Source organism: Protopterus annectens, chromosome 10.part0 (genome assembly GCF_019279795.1).
Source record: "Protopterus annectens isolate FY-2018-M chromosome 10.part0, PAN1.0, whole genome shotgun sequence".
NCBI lineage: Eukaryota > Metazoa > Chordata > Ceratodontiformes > Protopteridae > Protopterus > Protopterus annectens.
The window spans coordinates 1426764582-1426784180 of record NC_056744.1 but is presented as its reverse complement, the minus strand read 5'-3'; the positions used below and the strand labels follow the sequence as shown (position 1 = coordinate 1426784180).

Sequence of the window (19599 nt, the reverse complement as noted above, 5' to 3'; positions counted from 1 at the left end):
CAGTTGGATTTGTTTCCACAGGTTCTAAAGGAATTACCTTCTCAAGGTACAATTCAACATGTACCTCAGGACCAAAGAGGAAGGGGGGTTTACTTCAAGAATGTTTCTTGTACCCAGAAAAGGCAGTCCTTGGAAACCAATACTGGACCTATCCCATTTAAACACCTTTCTAAAAGTACCAACTTTCCTCATGCCGTCTTTACAGACTTTGTTTCCTTTGATTCCTCCTCTGGCCTACATGGCTTCTCTGGGCATCAAGGATGTTTACCTTCACATACCCATCCATACTTGTTACAGGAAATTTTTACGTTTCTCTGTGCCTTCTTTGCACTTTCAGTTCTCTGCCTTGCCCTTTGGTGTTTCCACTGCCCCAAGTGTATTCACAAAGTGTTTGGCCCCGTGATTGTTTTTTGCAGGATCAGAGGTATTCAGGTATATCCATACCCAGACAATCATCTTTTTCTGGCTCCTGTCTCAGAATAGTTAATTCAGAATCTGCAGTTTGCCATTTCTCTCCTGCAAAGCTTGGGGTTCACAGTAAATTTCAAAAAATCATTTTCTTTCCCCTTCTTAGGATCACATTTTGCTAGGGGTGCAGACTAAGAACAGATCTCATGATGGCTTTTCTTCCACCAGAAAAAAATTCTCTCTCTCATTTCCTTCTTCCACAGTCTACTGTCTCTTCCACTCTATTAATTCCAGGGAGTTTCTGAGACTTCTAGGATTTATGGCATCCACAATACCTATGCTGCCCCTTGAAAAACTTCAGATGAGGAAATTTCAGTGGTACCTACAATCTGTTTGGATGCAGCATGCTCACCCTTTGGAGTTTGTACTCCCTCTTCTCCCATGCCTGAAATCTGAGCTCCTTTGGTGGATTCAGTAATTTTCTCTGAATCCAGGCCTTTTGCTTCATCTGCCCCAGCCAACTCAAGAGTTGTTCACAGATGCCTCAGACACAGGTTGGGGGGCAACTTTTGAGTCAAAGAAGGTGCAGGATCTCTGGTCTCCTTCACAAAGGAAGGAGTATATCAGTATCAAGGAAATGAGGGCTCTCATTTTAGTTCCTCAAGATTTCCATCCAGGCCCTCTGAAAGTGTTTACAGACAACACCACAGTACTTTGGTATGTGAATATGCAGAGGGGGACAAAGTCATACCTTTTTTCAGTTTGGCTGTCTTGGTATGGGACTTGGCTTTTCAGTGCAAGGTGACTTTTCAAGCGGTTTACATTCCATCCACCCAAATTCTTGTGGCAGACACTCTAAGCAGGTCCATGACTCAGTCCCACAAGTGGATGCTTCACAGGGATGTGTTTCTGGACTTGGTCCATTGGTGGAGTACTCTTCTAGTGGATCTTTTTGCCTACCCTCTGAACAGACAACTTCCTCTTTTTTGTGTCAGAGTCCCAGATCCTCTGGTTTGGAAGGTGGACACCCTATCTTTCTCATGGAAGGGAATGTTACAGTATACATCCCCCTTTCTTCATTCAAAAAGATCTGCTCAAAATTCAGCAGGACAAAACAAAAATCTTGCTGGTGACTTCCTTCTGGCCCAGACAGCACTGGTTCGCTCTTCTTCATTTAGCCAAGGGCAGTCGTCACAAGTTACCCCATAGAGTGGACCTTCTTACAGAGGACCATGGGCTCTCTTCTTCATCCACATCTGTCAACTTGACAACTGACTTAGTGGGTGATAAACTTTTGATTTCTTTCAGACACCTTTTTTTCTGAAGACGTGCGTAGGGTACTGCAGGAGGCCAGAAAATCCAATACTAGAAAATCTTACTTATCTAACTGGAAGAGATTTTCTACTTTGTCTCTTTTTTCAGTGGATATCCCAGTTGTTCTTTCCTACTTTTGTGTTACTTAAGAGTGGTTTGGCTTATTCTTCAGTGAAAGTTCACTTGTCAGCTATTTCTGCTTGTCTGCCATTGGCTCCCCTTTGGCTTTTAGATTGGAAGTAAAACTTTTTTCAAAGGCTTCTTTTACATTAAACCTCCCAGAAAACCAGTCACACCTCCTTTGGATTTGAATTATGTCCTACGGAAGCTAACTGCAGCCCCTTTTGAACCTTCAGCTTCCTTAAAGTTTTGTACCTCAAAACTGTTCTTTTGCTAGCTTTAACCTCTGCTAGGAGGGTTTCTGTGATTCAAGACTTGATGGCTTCTCCACCTTTTCTTGTTTTTCATAAGGATAGGGTCTCTTTGCGTACTAATCCTTCCTTTATGATCAGGAAGGTGAATGAGTTGTCCCTTAATCAGTCTGTTCAATTGCCGACTTTCTTCCCTTCTCCTCAGTCCTCCAGTGAGAGGATCTTACACACATTGGATCTGCATAGACAACTCAGATTTTATTTGGATAAAACTAAGACTATCAGAAAGTCTTATCAGCTTTTTGTTTCTTTTCATCCCAGGGCTCTGGGTTTCCCTGTTTCCAAGCAGACAGTTTCCTCTTGGATTTCTAAGGCAATTTTGTTTTGTTATGTGTTTCATGGTAAGAGTCTTCCTGTTCCTGTTAAGGCTCATTCCATTAGGGCTGTGGCTTCCTCTGGTGCATTCTTTAAAGGCTTGGATACTAACACCATATTAGAGGCTGCTACTTGGTCTTCTGTTCATACTTTTGCCAAGCATTAGGAGCTGGATAGTATTTTTAGATCCAGGGTTGGGTTTGCTAGAGGCATTCTTCATGGATTTGTAGAAAGCTCCCCTGTTCCTTCCTCCTCCAAGGGTTCTTACTAAGCCTTGGTATTCTCCCACATTTTAAGAATATTGCAACATCAGAATAGAAGGACATATCATAGTTGTGAAAAATCTTACCATAAATATAGATGTCCTTCTCTTTTTTATGTTGCAGCATTCTATCCCTCCTTCCCCCTATATCTTGTTCTTTCCTTAGATGGCAGGCTATTTTTCTTTTTGTTGTGCTAGTGTTCCTCCAGGGGCTTTTTAGTTCTGAGGATTTTATGTGTAGACGTCCTTTTATGGCTTATGTTTGCCAGGCCATACATGCAACGTCCCATGTACCTGCAGTAGCTAAAAGCTGTTGTATGCTGGTCGGATTTTCATGTTGCTTGGGCAAAGGATCTCCCATGTTAAGAATACTGCAACATAGAAGAGAAAGACATCTATCGTTATGGTAAGATTTTACACAACTATTCTTTGCAATATGTTATATTTGTTACTTGTAGGAACAAATGAAATGAGTTGGTGAGGGCTTTTTAAGTTGAATTTAAATAAAAAAGCAGACAGCTGAAGAGCTACTGGGCCTAAGAATGCAAGGACATGATGGTTGAGGAGTGGTAAATAAGATGAACTTGCACAATATTGTGTTCTGGCAGCATTCTTAAAAAAGCTTTGAACTTTTCCTTTTACCCTAAATTAATTCCCAGCCTCTGTGACAGTTTTCGGGTCTATATCAGAACATAGAAGTTTTAAAACTTCGAATGTTCTAATATCGACCCATTTTGAACGAATGCTAAAAATAGCGAAGGTGCAGAACACCAAATTCTTTCCTAGGGAAAGAATTTGGTTGGCCGGTTCTGTGGCTTCGCTCTTTTCAGCGCTGTGGTGGAAATTTACGGGTCGGGTTCAGGTAAGTGTGCGATTGTGTGGTCGTTAGGATTAGGGCGCGGGTTAGGTGAGTTAGGTTTAGGGGCGGGTTAATTGAGTTAGGGTAAGGACGTGGATTAGGTGAGTGTGCGATAGTGACGGACCTTAGGGTTAGGATTTGGGTTAAGGTAAGTGGATAGATAGTAGTGTATGTACAGTTTACTGTAGGGTTAGTTGTAGGATTATAAGTGTATGTGTGTGGATTGTTATTTTTTAGGTGTGCTTGTGTTGTGTGTATGTGTTTCGGAATAGCGAATTTTTTCCCAAGGAAAAAATTTGCTGTTCTGAATGTTCGATATGTGGTTTAGATAGTTTAGGTTCGATGAAATAGCATTCGCTATTTTCAGCTTTCGATAGCATGATATAAATGCCAGATGTTCTTCGTGTTTCACTGTTGCAGTCATTACAATTGGGTTATCTTGCTGGCAGGCTACCCTCAGTCGGTCTGAATTCCAAAGTCTAGGTCCGTAGCCTGTTGCTGTCACCTCCTCCCTGACGTCAGTGCGCCAGGGGTATAAAAGATGCAGCCGATGCCATTTTCTTCAGTCTTTCTTGCCGCATGGTGCCCGAAGCAAAAGCAGTTTGCAAGTGTCGGTTGGCCGACTCCTGAGATTTTCATGTTCGAATTTCAGATCCGAAGTCTTCACTAAAAGCTAAGTACCCCGTTGGAGAAACTTTTTTCTTGCTCCAGACCAATGTCAGAAAAAGTTAGTAATTGCATTTCTTGTGGGATGTTCTGAATGTTCGATATTATGTGGTTTAGATAGTTTAGGTTCGATGAAATAGCGTTCGCTATTTTCATCTTTCGATAGCGTGATATAAATGCCAGTTTTCAAGCACTTAATCCATTCTGGCTCAGAGAAGCAAGCACAGGATTTGATTTATTTCCTAACCTAAAATTTCAAAGCTTCAAGAAAAAAAACTTTCAATTAAAACAGCAATGCAATTTGCGGAATGTGTATTAGGTGTGAAAATGTTCAGTTAAAACAATATTGCTGAAAATTATATTACATATCAAACAATAAAAATTAAATAAAAAAAAAGTAAAATAGCAGTTCAATGAAATGAGTCAAAAGAAGAAAAAGGTGTTAAGTATACAAATCAAAAACATACAAACCAAAAACAGGTAGTTATACAACACACTGTTCTTGCAGCTATGCCCCCCCCCCCCAAGAAAAGGACATTGCTAAGAGACCAGACTTACCATGCATGTCTGTCCAATTCTTGGAATAAGACCAAGGGTTCTTTCCAGCTACATCATATTCTAAAGGAAATGGAAGACTTCAGTTCTGTTATAGATCTCAGTGACTTGAAGAAGTACATCTGCTGTGTTGAGTTCTTACTGATAATTCTATAGGAGACCATTTCACTGCTAACATAAGCTGACCAGCTGGTGTCACTGAACATGATGGATGCCTTTTGGCACATCAGTACTTGGGGTCCATACAGAAGGGGCCTTCAGTACATGCTCAGTACGTACCCTTATTAATACCCATTTTGTCTTTCCGCTCACCTAGGATGATCAAGTTGCTCGTTGTAATGGTAGAAACCAGACAGGAGAGGAACTGCATCCGTCGCCCTACTTGGACACCTAGATTTTGGTCACTCTGTCAAGAGACAACCTGGTGTCATTCCCAAAATTGACTGTCCTGTGGCTGTCTTCACTGTGGTGATTGTAAACTGTGTGTAGTCCTCTTTGATCCTTTCTCAGTGGATTACCTCATCAGTATTATGCTGGACTCTAGTGGAGAGAGAATGTTTTATTATAAATGGAGAGATGTCTCTAATGGGCCCATAAGATCATAGACCTACAATGTGGTAAGGATGCAGCAAAGAATCTTCCCTCAGACTTTCATGCATCTTTTGTGCCTTATGACCATAATTCTTATGGTGCCATTCCAGAACCAAAGGATTTAGATCTTGCAGAGTCAACACATTTTTTCCTGGTGTTAGACTTCTGTTGCCAGACTCAGGCATGGCGGATAGTCTCCATCAACTTGAATATAGCTGGTCCCTTCCTGCAGTCGAACATGTCACAGAAACTTATGAAGTATGCTCTTTGTTGGGCTGGGGAACTTATCTCTGGTCCCGCATGGTTTATTGGAAGAGGGCCTTGTGGATCAATCATGTAGGAGTTATATGCAGTCCTTTTGGCTCTGAAATCACTGGATAGAAGGTTGCTTCCTGAGCTTCACCTGATTCAGTCTAATGACCAGTCCCTTGTGTAGCACATAAACAATCAAAGGGCCACATGCTCATATTTCCTGTATCAACTCATAATGTGACTCTGACAGTGGAACTTAAGGAGGGGCATCACTGTCTCGTGTTCATATCCTAGAAATGCATATGCTGACAGAATTCCTGAGTCACTCCTCTTGTTTTCCCCTAGAGCTGAAGATTTAGGAGCCACGTCTGTTTTGGAGCATTTAACAGTGGAGCATTCTGTCGATCATCACATTTGTCATATGAAAGAATGAAGTGATCCACCTGTTCTGTTGTGTGCAGCAGAGCAGTGGAGAACTAATAATGGGTAGGTTCTCCATCCCATGGCAGGAGAGATTGTGATATGCCTTCTCTTTATTTCCCATAACTCTATGCCTCATCACAAAAGTCAGGGGAAAATAGATGAACATTGAATACTCATTCTTACCACCACTTCCTGGCCAAAAAGGATGTAGTTTCAGGCTTATATCACTGCCAGTGCAGTAATCCCTCTCATGTACTAAAGGAACCTTTTGAAAGGTCATCTTTGTCTAGTGTGCAAGGTATCCCTGGACCTTGTTTTGATGAACCTTTTGCATATGTGCAAAACAATCAACATAAAAACTACTAGATTAAAAGACCTACATTTTGCATGTGGTATAAATAGGACAGTGGAGAGACAGAAATATTTCTTAGAGAATTCCCATTCTCTGGAATAGGCTCCCCATCCATCTGAAGCAGAGTTCCTGCCTATCACTATTTAAGCACAACTTGGACTAATGGATGGGTATTCAGAAATTCACCCCTGGTCTGGTGCCTATATCTCCAGTGGACAGAAGCAGTCAGTAAATCAACCCATATAGAAATCAAATTTATGGGCTACATTTGGGTTGCATGGCTAAGCTTATAAGGGCCCTAGTGGTCGTTAGCCTTGTGCACACCTTTGAAACTATGAGTGTATAGACTTGAGTCGCCAGCTTTTGGGGTTGCATATAGTTTACTTCATGGTGGGGCTCTTGCTGTTGGCCCTTTAATCTTTCCTGATACCATGGCTGGGTTGCCAGAGGTGATCAAAGCTATCAAGGAGCCAGAAATCCTACAGAGTACTCCGTAAAGTGGAAGACATTCTGCATTTAGTTGGAGAGTTAATGTTTGTTAAATATTAGGCAGCATGTAGGTGCTCACACCTGACTTATTTTAGGCACATCTGTGATTTTGGCCTTGATAATTCCACAGTGAATCACACATCTTAAGATTTTTGTAAAACGTGCTCTTGTAGAGGGCAGCACTGTGACACAGAATTGGCTGGTTAAGCAGTCCGTAAAAGAAGTTTTGCAACTATGTCCTCATTTGAAATGTTGTGTCTTTCGGCTTTTCCCGGTTAGGGTTCGCCACAGCGGAACTCCGGTCCGCTAATGATTGGCAGTAGATTTTTACGTGCCGAGTTGCCAGCTCTGACGCACAACCTTCAACGAAGGTACGCCCATTCACGCATGTCTCCTCCCAGAAGACGCTTTAGCTGAGAATCGAACAGGACAACGTCATACTGTGAGGCGACAATGCTACCGCAGCACCACCACCACAGTCAAAAAAACAAAAAAACTAAATATCCTCCATGGGACATGAACTTCAGCTTCAAAGATTTTCCCATCCAGTTTTGAACCTTCTAGATAACTGACTTGGAAGTTCATTTTCTTAGAAAGCTCTGTTACTGTTGGCAATCATCTTTGCTCACAGGATTTAAGAACTTCAGCCCATCCTCTTAGGAAATCATCTCTGATCTTTCACAGTGATGTAATGCCTCAGTAACATGTGTGTGTGTTTGTGTGGCTTAAAATTGCTACACTAGTGAACAACATTCTAAATATTGATCTCTAGCGTGCAGTCCCCAGGGTTCTGCAGGAAAGATTAAGGTTGTGCTAGCTTTTTGAATTCTTTTTTCCTCAAGAGATGATATAGCTAAGCATGGGTCTTGACCTATTGTAAAAAATGTATTTTGCTGTTTTTTGGAATCTTGAATATGGAGCACACTATAACAGTAGTTGATTTTTATGTAGTCAATTGTTTGTGATTAGCTGTATGAAAATCAACTACTGGGTTGATACTCAAGTACGTGTATGCATGTATCTGTATACATATACAGGGCACCAGGCTTCAGTTGCTTACATTAGTGCATGAATGCTCTAAGGTTAATCTCTGATGTGCGATTCCAGGGCTCATGCAGAAAAAAGTAAGATTGCTGTATTTTGTACATATCTCTTTTTCCCTGCAGTCTCAGAGTTGCTATATCTAATTATACAATGACTGACCGGTAACATCCTAAAACGAGCATGCTGATTGGCCAGCCCAACCAGCGTGCCCGCTGAGAATATACAACGGAAAAAGATCTGGTCACCTGGACTTTTTTCCACTGATATATTCTTTAATTTTAAGGGTTTAAAAAAAAAAAGCGTAGCAACAGAGATAATTTTTTCTCCATTGCTTACTTTCCCGAGCACTAATGTACTGGGTATATGTGGGAATGCAAGTTCCAAATGCATGCGCAGTACATCAACAATGGCAAAGCGGAGCTGTCCAGCAGTGGAAGGACAGCACGGCGCCATTATACAAGGACATTATTTAAGAAAAGTAAGTATTTTTTTCTTAAATAATGTCATTAATATAATAACCCACTTCTGGGTGTGGGTAATGCTGGATTTACCCACAGTTGTCTTTGTTTGGTCACGAGGGCTTCGCCCTCGTGACCAAACCACAGCAGCCATGGGTAAATCCAGCATTACCCACACCCAGGCGTGGGTTATTGCTTAAATAATAGATGGCATAGGGTCATGTGAGGGAGGGGAGATTGCCTCTCTGTAGGGGAAAAAAGAAAAAAAAAATATGTGTGTGTATATATATATATATATATATATATATATATATATATGTGTGTGTGTGTGTGTGTGTGTGTGTGTGTGTGTGTGTGTGTGTATTTGGTGGATTTGTAATCTTTACTGTGGCTCTTAGGAGAGTAATTTCGATGAATTGTGACTGATGCTCTTTAATTCAAGAGTTTCATCAGGGAGACGTGTGTGTGTGTGTAAGCTGTGTATCTATTATCATTTAGAGTATATTCTAAGGGCATGACAATAAATGTCTTTCTTGTAGTACCTGCTGGAATTCATGAAGATTAGTTTATGAATGATAGTCTGTGCACTGAGCTGATATTCAATGTTGTTCTCTTCTGAATTAATTATTTTTCACACTTTAAAAATAATATTTTTACAGGTTTTACATCTGGGGAAGAATACTGTTGAAGCCTTCAGCATATGTATTCAAAACTTCTTAAATGAATACTACAAGGTAAAATTGCAAAATCTATGTTAAATCTCATATTTTTGTCTTTCATTTTACTTTATATTTTCACTTGCAACCACTGGAGCTTTTTAAAGTTTTACAAGAGAAAAATAGACATCACAAAACTATGCAGTAATATTTCATATATATTTCACAAATTTGTTATTTTAACACAGAGAATTCATCTGGAGAAGTCTTATTATAATATACATTTTTTGTAGCATTCTGTTTTATCCCTGCTGCCATCAGCCGGCCATTCATTTTCCTTTCACTGGGGACATGAGAAGCTGTCACTTAGGCAGCCATCTGGAGTTTTCTTTGTTGAGCTCTAGCTCTCTACCCCTTGGTAACTGACATGCTTGCTCGTTATTGTAAGGTCTTTGCAATTTTCCCCTTTCTGTGGCAGGACATGCATGTTTCTGTTCTAAATTTAAGCCAGTGCCAATGAATTAAGTTTTATCATTTGCATTGTCAAATTATATTTGTATAGTAACATGTATGTTTTGGGTCTGTAAAATAGTTCTGAAGGTTCATTATTACCAAGAACCCGTGTTCATCAAACCTTAAACAGCAGACGTTCACTTCCGTGAATGTTCATTTCAAAGAATTACTTTCCCAGGGGAAAAGTAATGACTTGTCCAGCATCAGAAATGGCCCTTTTCCCCACTGCACTGGGATCTCTGAGTTGACATATATAGTTGGGTGAGGGGTGCAGCCCCCCACATTGGATGGGTTTAAAATACTCTTTGTGTGACCATCAGAATGCTGGGCAAGTCGTTAATTTCCCTTGGGAAAAGTAATTCATTAAGCTGAACATTCGCGGAAGTGCACTAAATTAGCTAGAGCACTTTATTATCCCCACTAAATAGTAATTTTCCTACTTAATTTCATATAAAGGCTACAATCAGCCCTTTTACAAGAAGATTGTGCTATATCCATTTGGTTTATCAAAGTGTCCTCTAGTACATAGGCATTTGTATCTATCACTATTGCATGTAAAAAATTATCAGCTTATGAACTTTTCTGTGACAACCTGCATGAGTGACAACCCAGTGTAAATAATGTAAATAGTTGCCTTGATAGGCTCAGGTATATGGTTATACTCTTTCTCCTAGAAAATAACAATGTTTAATGTTATACTGTCAATATTACCGACCACTTGCTAGATAACTTGTTTGAAATATAACTCATACTCAACATTACAGGGCATGTTTGCCTCTTATTAATGTCTATTACAATTAAAAGAATGTCTGTCTTTTTTTTTCTTTTCTCTTTGCCTTTTTAAAATATCAAGGTCAGTCATTACATATACCTTGTAATATTTATGCATTTTTTGTTTTTCAGTTCTATGTAAATCCATTGCTATGTTTATTTTCGTCTTGTACTGTACTGTTCATTGCAGTTAAAGAAAAATTATAATAAAAATGATATTTGAAAAAAAAGAAAACATTTGTGGAAGTGAACATTCGCTGTTTAAGGTTTGATGAACAAAAGTTCACACTAATGAACCTTCGATAATATGATATAGACCCATATGTTTTCAGTTGCTTTGGCTGTTGAATGGGTGGTCTAATGTTAATTAATTTTACACTTATTAGTAATTGGGCACTGACTTGCATGCTTCGTTCTTATTTGGTCTCACTGTTGTTAGTTTGGGTGCCAGGGGATTTGAGGGACTACAGTACTCAGATTTTTATCAAATGTATAGAGTTATGTAAAAATATTTTTTTCTGTATCAACTTCCAGCTGCTTTATTGTGTTTGACTGTGTGCTACTTCCTGGATTCAAAGGATTAGGGCTAATCTGTCCATGCATAAGCTGTTATTGTAAGAGATTGTGGGACCAAATCAAGCACTGCTGGATTAGTGCTCAGCCAACACATTATTATGTAATAAAAATGTTTGATCGCTGATTTAAATGAGGATAGGAGGAGCCCAATTATCATATCCATGCATCATGGACAAGATAATATGAAATATATATGACATAGCTTTTAAGATTTTTTTTTAAGGATGGTTACTCTTTTAAGAAATGTTTTATGTTGCTAAATATGAAACATAGTTTTGATATGTTAAAGTCTATACAGAATATCTGCATGTGTGTGTGTGTGTGTGTGCACGTATGTGTGTATATATATATATATAAAATGTATAGATACGCATGAACACACACACACACACACACACACACACACACACACACACACATTGATAATATATATGTATATACAGTACAAAAAGAGGTACATGAGCCAGTGGTGCAAGGAGCAATAAACACGAAAACATAGCACTCGGACTAATAAAATGCATTTGTTTCCATGTTCCAAGTAATAGTAGATCTGAAGTAGTTGACTTCATTTGGTCTTCAACCTTTGGGGCGTCGGATCCGACACAGCTGCATAGCTAGCATTTTTGATCCAAGCTCTCAGCTCCTTCCCTCTACCCATAATGCCCCCCGTCTCCTTCCTCCCTTCAGATCTCGTTTGCAGCTGATATGGCAAGCAGCGTGATCCATGCTCTTAGTAGTGAAGTGTTTCATGGTCGAATTTTTCTGAGGGATTGTAAGTGATTTCTCTTCTGTAATCTTTCTTTTTCCCTTTCCTTTACCTCTCCTCTCAGCGACAGTCAGTTTAAAAAAACTGTTCTAAGTGTGAGTGAGTGTTTGGACCTCCTTTGGGAGATTATGTCTGAAACTCCCAAACCGGGTTTCAAAAGTTGCTCAGAGTGTGGCCATAAGCTCTCTCCAGCTGATGGCCACACTCTGTGCGTGGCGTGCCTGGGAGCCACACATTTTGATACCTCCTGTCCTATCTGCACTGCGTTTAACCCCAGAGCACTTCAGGACAGGAGGAACAAACTGATTGTTAAGGGCCTTTTGCCCGTGTTGGAAATGGCCATTCCTGCCTCTTCTAGCTCTACAGGGTCTTCCTGCCAAGAGGCCTGCGGAAGTGGAGAAGGCCAAGAAAGATAGGCCCCAAAAGCGGTCTCCCGATGACTCTGCGCCGGCCGATCCTCCACTGAAATTGGCTTCTGTTTCTAGGCCTAGTTCCCCTCAACTCCACTCCCAAAGGTTTACCCCAGAGCTGGAGGTCATAAGTATTAGGTCACGTCACCCCCCCCCCAGCGTATATCTTGGCCTGCTTCTGTGGCATCTTCATCCCACTCCACCCGGAACCTTAGTGAAGCAGAGATGGACATGATGATGTGGAAGTTTATCCACACCCAAATACAGATGGGTGCCTTGCCATCACCCTCTCCGTGTGGAGGGGGTGCCTCGCTACCTTTTTTTCTCCCCCATAGCTCCTTCTCTGATCCGACTGACAGTTTGGGAGCCCTTGGCTCCAAGGTCACTCGGGATCGAGGGGTCAGCGCCGACTGTAGTTCCTCTTTGCTTGACGCCGGCAGTTGCCTTGAGTGGGACGGATCAGTAGTCGTCTCAGGGTCAGATGTGAGTGGGTGCTGTCAGCTCCAAGCAGGTTGGAGCACAGTGTCTTCCTCGGCTCCTAGGATCTCGGCTTAGTCTCCCCTGTCGGATCAGAGGGGTATGGCTCTATTGGGATTGGCTAAGGTGGTTCATTCCCCCTCTGCATTCGATATGGTGGAGAGGGTCCTCTCGATTCCTTCAAGACCCTTGACCATCTCTTCCTCGGACTCAGCCTTGACCCCCTCTGGATTGGGTACGGTCCCGACCGTCTTGTCTTCTCAGTGACAGCCTGTGCCAGTTTTGCCCTGGGATGCTTCACTTGGGGAGCAACAGGAAGTTTGCGGGTCCTCTCCAGAGAGTCCCACTGAAGAGGCTCCTCGCCAATGAACATGGAAGAGGAGGCACATGGACTCCCTCACTTCAGACACTGATTTGGAGGAAGGGGAAGGCTCCCCCCGATCCCCCCCTGAGGATGTCTTGTTTGGAGACATCTTGGAAATCCTTCGCCAGAAGGGGGAGTGGTCTACCCAAAAGCCAGCCCCGGATAAAACAGTGTTTCTCGAGGCATTTGGCACAGGCCCATCTACTTCCTAAGTGTCCCCTCCCACAGATTCCTTGGTGGATCTTATAACATCTTGGGCGTGGAAGGAAATGGACATGGTGGAGCCCATCCCAAAATGACCCGACAGAGTACTTAGCCCTCCATTGGACAGAATGCATTGGTTTAAAGGGTGCCCCATGGATGCTATGGCCGTGGCAGTGGCCACCAGGAAAGAACTTGCCCAGGAGAGCTCTACGGTCCATCCACCTGACCACAAGTCATGTATTCTGGACCGTTTTGGGAAGCAGGTTTATGCTTCAGTGACCTTTGCTGTTAGGGCGCTGAACTACATGGCACACAATACTCGATTGCAGTGTGACATGGTCAAGGAGGTTGCTGAATTGACCCTGGAGTCCATGTCAGTTGCGAACAAGAAAACTTTCGCCACTTGCATGGCCACTCTGAAGGCTATCTCCAATACGTCCATGCACCTCCTCTCCCATGCTACGGAGGGAGCCGCTAGGGCCGGTACAGGTATCACCATCAGGAGTCATTCCTGGCTCTGGCTGTGTCAATTTTCTTTCTTCTTCAAGGCGTCTTTTGCCAATGCCCCATATGACGGTACTTCCCTTTTTGGGAAGTCAGTGAAGGAGACACTAGTCCATAGTGAGAAGGATGGGAAGACTCTGTCTACCATCAAGATCCACCCCCCCCCAAAGATCCTTCTCCAGGAATCAGCGAGGGATAAAGAAGATGTGGTTCCGGGAGTCTCAGGTGTTTTCCCGGGACACTCAGGACAACTTGTCGCCCAGAGGCAGAGGGGGTTGGATAGGCGCCAGCCCAGAGGCAGGGGGAGTCCCAAAAATACTGGTTCTCAGGAACCTTTCTCGGACAGACCCAGGCAGCAGGTTTTGTCAACAGTGTGGAAACATTTTGGAACAAGACTATTAACATCCCTTCTAGAAAGTTCCAGATGAGGGCTAGGGAGCATTTTAATTGTAATAGTAAAGGGGTGGTGTACATCAATATTTGCCAAACATGCAACAGTTTCTACATAGGCAAGACTGAGAGGCTTTTGAGAAGGCAGATATATATATTTATATATATATATATATATATATATATATATATATAAATAAACATTTGTATGAAATATCTGTGAAAAAAGACACCAATGCACTATATAAACATCATAGGGAATGCCCATAAAGCAATTTCAAGTTTTATGTATTGGAACAAGTGAAACAAGATGCAAGGGGAGGTTTATGGGAGGCCCGCCTAGAATATAAGGAGTTATATTGGCAGCTAAAATTGGATGGAATCAAAAGACCTGGTTTAAAGGACCATTTGAGTATCAGTAGTGTCCTGAAATTAAGGGCAGCTAAATTAAAAGAACAAGCAGCATGTTTTAAAATATGGTACACATTTTTTGTCATTGAATGTTCTTTAAAATTATATTGTATGTGTATGTTTGCCTGATTTTGTATTAATTTTACATATAATCATCAACAGTAAAAGAGGGAAGTTGATTAATGAATTTAGAAGCAATAACATCAGTTAATGAATATTAATGAGATGTATTAATTGAGGGAAATGAATCTGAAAGGTATAAAAGAGGTTAATAATTTTTGTTTTTATGTTCTGATGAAGCTCGGGAGATTCCTGGGTGATGGCGCTTAACTTGATACTGTTTTTATCTGTATTTTGTCATTTTATCTGTGGATTAAATGGAAGAAGTATTCGTGATTTGGAAGTGGTGTTTTGCCTATTTCAGTATTTTGTGCTTGTGCTTTTGATTTTTTGCTAGCCCTGAGGGATTGCCTGACTGCTCCACTCTGGAGGCAGTTGGAGGTCGCCTTTCACTGCACCTAGAAGCATGGGAGTCCATTACAAATGATCACTGGGTGCTGCAGATCATATCTAGAGGGTATTCCATTCCCTTTACCCAGACACCAATTCTTCCCAGACACCTCCCAGATGTCCCACCCTCTCAAAGGGAGGCAGCAGCCTTAGAAATAGAAAAGCTGCTAAGAGAGAAAGTCATCCAAAAGTTCCCCCCAGATCAGTCCGGATTGGGGTTCTATTCCACGTTCTTTTTAGTGCCAAAGAAGACGGGGGAACCTAAGACCCATCTTGGATCTTTCCTAAACCTGGTAGTTACCAAGGCGAAATTTTGGATGGTCACTCTCTTTTCTTTCCTCAGCTATCTGCAGGCAAGTGACTGGATGTGCTCGATCGACCTCCAAGATACTTACTACCATATCAAAATGGATAGATGCTCCTCCGCTTTTGGCTAGGAGCCAATCATTTTCATTTCAGAGCCCTCCCCTTTGGTCTCACCACTGCCCCCCCTGTTGTTCACCAAAATGATGGCAGTAGTAGCGGCTCACCTGAGGCTTCAGGGTAGCCAGGTTTTCTCGTACCTGGACAATTGGCTCTTTGTTGCCCCGACCAAGCATCTGCTATATCATACCAGGGACTCCTTTCTGTGTTTAGCCATCCATCTTGGCATTACCATCAATCTTTCCAAATCAGCACTGACTCTGTTTCAGAGCCTGGATTTCATCGGAGCAAGGTTGGATACGATACAAATGCAGGTTTTTCCTCACTCCGCAGAGGATACACACTCTAAAGCTGCATGTGTTACAGGTCCTTCATACAGAAGTTCTAAGGCTGAAGCAGTCCTCAGGGCCTTGGGGTCTATGACAGCTACAATCCAATTATTACCTTTAGCACACCTCCACATGCGCATTCTTCACTGGACCCTGGTCATCCAGTGGTCTCTTCTGGATCTACCCTTGTCTTACCCTGTCCGAATATGTCGGGTGTGCAGGGACTCCCTTTGGTGGTGGATTCAGTCTCCGGACCTTTCCTTTTGAAGGGTCGTCCCTTGCTTCCACCCTTGCCCAAAGCCACAGTGACCACAGACTCCTCCCAGCTGAAGTGGGGGGGGCATTGCTAGGAATGGATGGTCCAAGGCATGTGGTCCCTACCCAAGACCAATTTTCATATCAGTGTTCTAGAGATGAGGGAGGTGCCATTTAGACGGACAATATGTCGGTAGTCTGGTATATCAACAAACAGGAGGGATCCAAATCCTACCCCCTTTGTCATGAAACCATGAGAGTGTGGGAGTAGGTGATCTCCAGCGGTCATTTTCTGGTAGCAATGCACATTCTGGGTCGGTCCAACATTCTTGCAGACAGGATCAGCAGGTTATCCTTCTGCCTTACAAATGGTCTCTGAACCCTTCAGTGGTGGAGTGGATCTTCCTCAGGTGGGGTCATCCTTGCTGCGATCTCTTCGTATATCCTTCCAGCACAAAGTGTAGCGATTTCTTTGCTCTGAATCCCCCCTCAGGGGGAAGCCTTCAGAGATGCTCTGGTTTATGCTTAGCCACCCAGTCTACTCTATGCCTATCCTCCCCTGCCCTTGATTTCCAAGTTTTTTCAGAAAACTCGCAGACTGTGGAGCATTGTCATCCTCATTGCCCTGTTTTGGCCTCGCCAAGTCTGGTTCCCATCCGCGTGGTCTCACCCCATAGTTTCTCCTTGGACTCTGGTTCCAGTTCCGGATCTTATTTCACATCCCTCGGGGATACCTCATCCAGATCTGGTCAGTCTGAAGCTCACAGACTGGCTGCTCCAGTTCCCATGATTGTCAGGACTCCCAGGTTATCCTCCTCTATTAAGGAGATTCTGGCTGCGGCTCACAAGTCGTTCATCAGAAGAGTTTACTGTAGCAAATAAAAGCGTTTTTCTATCTGGGTCTCGCATCAGGCCTTAGACCCCTTTACGGCTCCAACTTCGGCTGTTTTTGATTTTTCGGCAGATCTTTTTCAACCGGGCACTATTTCGTCCACTATAAAAGTACAACTTGACGCTATTTCTAATTTCCATATTGGTGACAATGTGACTTCTTTAGCGTCTTCCAAACTCTGCAAGACTTTTATTAAGGGTCATTTTCTGCTATTCCCTCTGGTGAAAGATTCACACCTCTGTGGGATGTTACTATGGTCCTCCAGGCTCTAGTGTCCCCCCCCCTTTGAACCTGCAGCTACAATTGACTTACAATATTTATCCTGGAAGACTGCCTTTTTTGTAGCCATCACTTCTGCTACAAGAGTGTCGGAACTCCAAGCTCTTTCTATCAAAATGCCTTATATGGTCTTCCATAAGGAAAGTCTCTCCTTTCTTGCCTATTCATTTTTTTTGCCTAAGGTGGTTTCTGAAGCTAACATATATCAATCTATCAACCTGCCAGTCTTTTTTCCAAATTTCCAGACAAGGGGGAATATAAATTGCACTTGCTAAATGTACATAGACAACTACACTTCTATTTGGACAGGACCAAATCCTTTCGAAAGTCTAACCAGTTGTTTGTTTCTTATGCTAAGCCCTTTTTGGGCAAACCAGTTTCTAAAGTCACAATTGCCAGATGGATTTCCCAATGCATTTCCAGAGCTTATTTAGCAAGAGGGCTCCCTCCACCGAGTCAGGTGAAAGCACACTCAACCAGATCTATGGCTACTTTGTTGACTTTCTGGTCCAAGGTCTCGCTGGATGATATCTGCTCTGCTGCCAACTGGTCCTCATCTCATACCTTCATTTCCCACTACAAGTTGGATATAATTTCCAGAGGTAGGGCTTCTTTTGGGTCCGCCATGCTCTGCAATATCCTTCCATGAGGGCCTCCCAGGTGCTAAGTAGCTGGGAACTCTGTCCCAAAGGTTGAAGACCAAATGAAGTCAACTACTTCAGATAAAGAAGTTATGTACTCACAGTAATGTTCCATCTGAGCAGTTGTACTTCATTTGTTATCAACCATCCCCCCTTCCCCCTGCCTTGTTACTATTGATGTTCTTCGTGTTTCACTGTTGCAGTCATCACACGTGGATTATCTGCCTGCAGGTAGCCCTCGGTCGGCCCGAATACCAGAGACTTAGTATTTCTGTGTCGGTTGCTGTCGCTCCAGGACTGACGTCAGGTCGGCAGGGGTATAAAAACAGGCAGCTGACACCATTACATCAGTCTTTCTTGCCGAGGAGCCCGAAGCAGAAGAAGTTCGCAAGTGCCAGTCGGCTGCTACCTGAATTTTCATTTACAGATTTAATAATCCTGAAGTAATTTAAAGCTAAGTACCCCATTGGGGATCCTTTTTCTTGCTCTAACCGATGTCAGAAAAAGTTAACAATTGTCTTGCCTGTGGAAAGCAAATACCACACAGAGATTTCCATTCTTACTGCGTCACCTGTTTAGGCCCAGACCACGACGTACCTCGTTGTCGGTTTTGTACTTTGTTCAACGCCCAAACCATCCATTGTTGGGCTCTTATTGTTGCTAAATTCTTTCGCCCTCCAGCTCCGTATTCTGAAATGGCTTCGGTAAGCCATCCGACTACTAATACTCTGAAAAAATGTAAGGATAAAGACAGAGACAGACCGCATAGATCCAAAGCTGCTGACGACACTTCTGCTAAACTAGTCGCCAGTTCTCCGTTACTCAGTGAGGCGCTTTTGCAGCCCCTGATGCACACTTCTATGGATTCACAGGTCTCTACCGAGACCCATTCAGAGTCTTGAGACTCCTTTGACTATGGAACCCGCGGATGTTTCTACCTTGGATGGGTCCAGAGCCGCTGTGCAGGCACTGGCTTCTGAGGCAGTTCTTCACACTACCGATGTTAGACTCAAACCAACGACTTCTTTTTTATCTAAATTTACCGAGTTTCTTAGGCCTAGATTATGCGCTACACCTAGAGAACCGATGACCAAAGCGCATACACATCCTCCCATGCCTTAAAAACAAATGCTTAGAATGGCTGAAGACCTTATTACGCTGATTAGTTGAAGTCGGCCTTCCCCTGCTAAGAGGAAAAGAGACCAGTCCCCTGGAGCTACAACAGACCCAGGAATCCGATGACTCTGAGGTATCTGATTATGAAACATGCCCTTATCTGCTTATGAGGATTCAGATGCAGAAGAGTCCATTCCCTCTGCCTCCCCTCCAGAGGATTTTTCTTTTGGTGAAACCTTACATACCTTAAGAGAGCATTTCCACTGGGAATGCCAAGACTATCCCCAGTCCAAAAAGAGACTCAGAGAATTCCTAGATTTGCATCAGCACAGGCCTTTAGCAATACCCCCTGTCCTGGAGGTTGTTGGTGTTTTCATGGAATCCAGTCTTACTCCTGATACTTTACCTTCTGACCCTAAGAAACCAGACAGGTACTACAGAGTACCTGACACTCACAAATTTATTTTCAAGAATCCTAATTCTGACCCAGAGATCATTTCCCAGGGGCCTAAAGATATTAAGGCAACTACAGCCAAGAATCCCACCCTTTTGGACAGGGATGCCATTGCTTTGGACAGATGGGGTAAGAAGGTATATACCACTGCTACTCTTGTTATTAGGGCATTAAATTGTCAGTTTCACATGCTGAAGTACCAGCAACATATTATGGAACTTATTAAACAAAAAATGACA

At 42.6% G+C, this 19599-nt stretch overlaps 1 protein-coding gene across 1 annotated transcript in view; it reads left to right on the top strand.

Moving 5' to 3' along the window:
• The window catches only part of KIF14 (kinesin family member 14), a 2369812-nt gene that overhangs the window by 2292650 nt on the left and 57563 nt on the right, over window positions 1-19599 (top strand). Inside the window, exon 28 of the mRNA XM_044086046.1 lies at window positions 9079-9153. Coding sequence (XP_043941981.1) covers window positions 9079-9153 — 75 coding nt within the window. The remainder of the gene's footprint in view (window positions 1-9078; window positions 9154-19599) is intronic.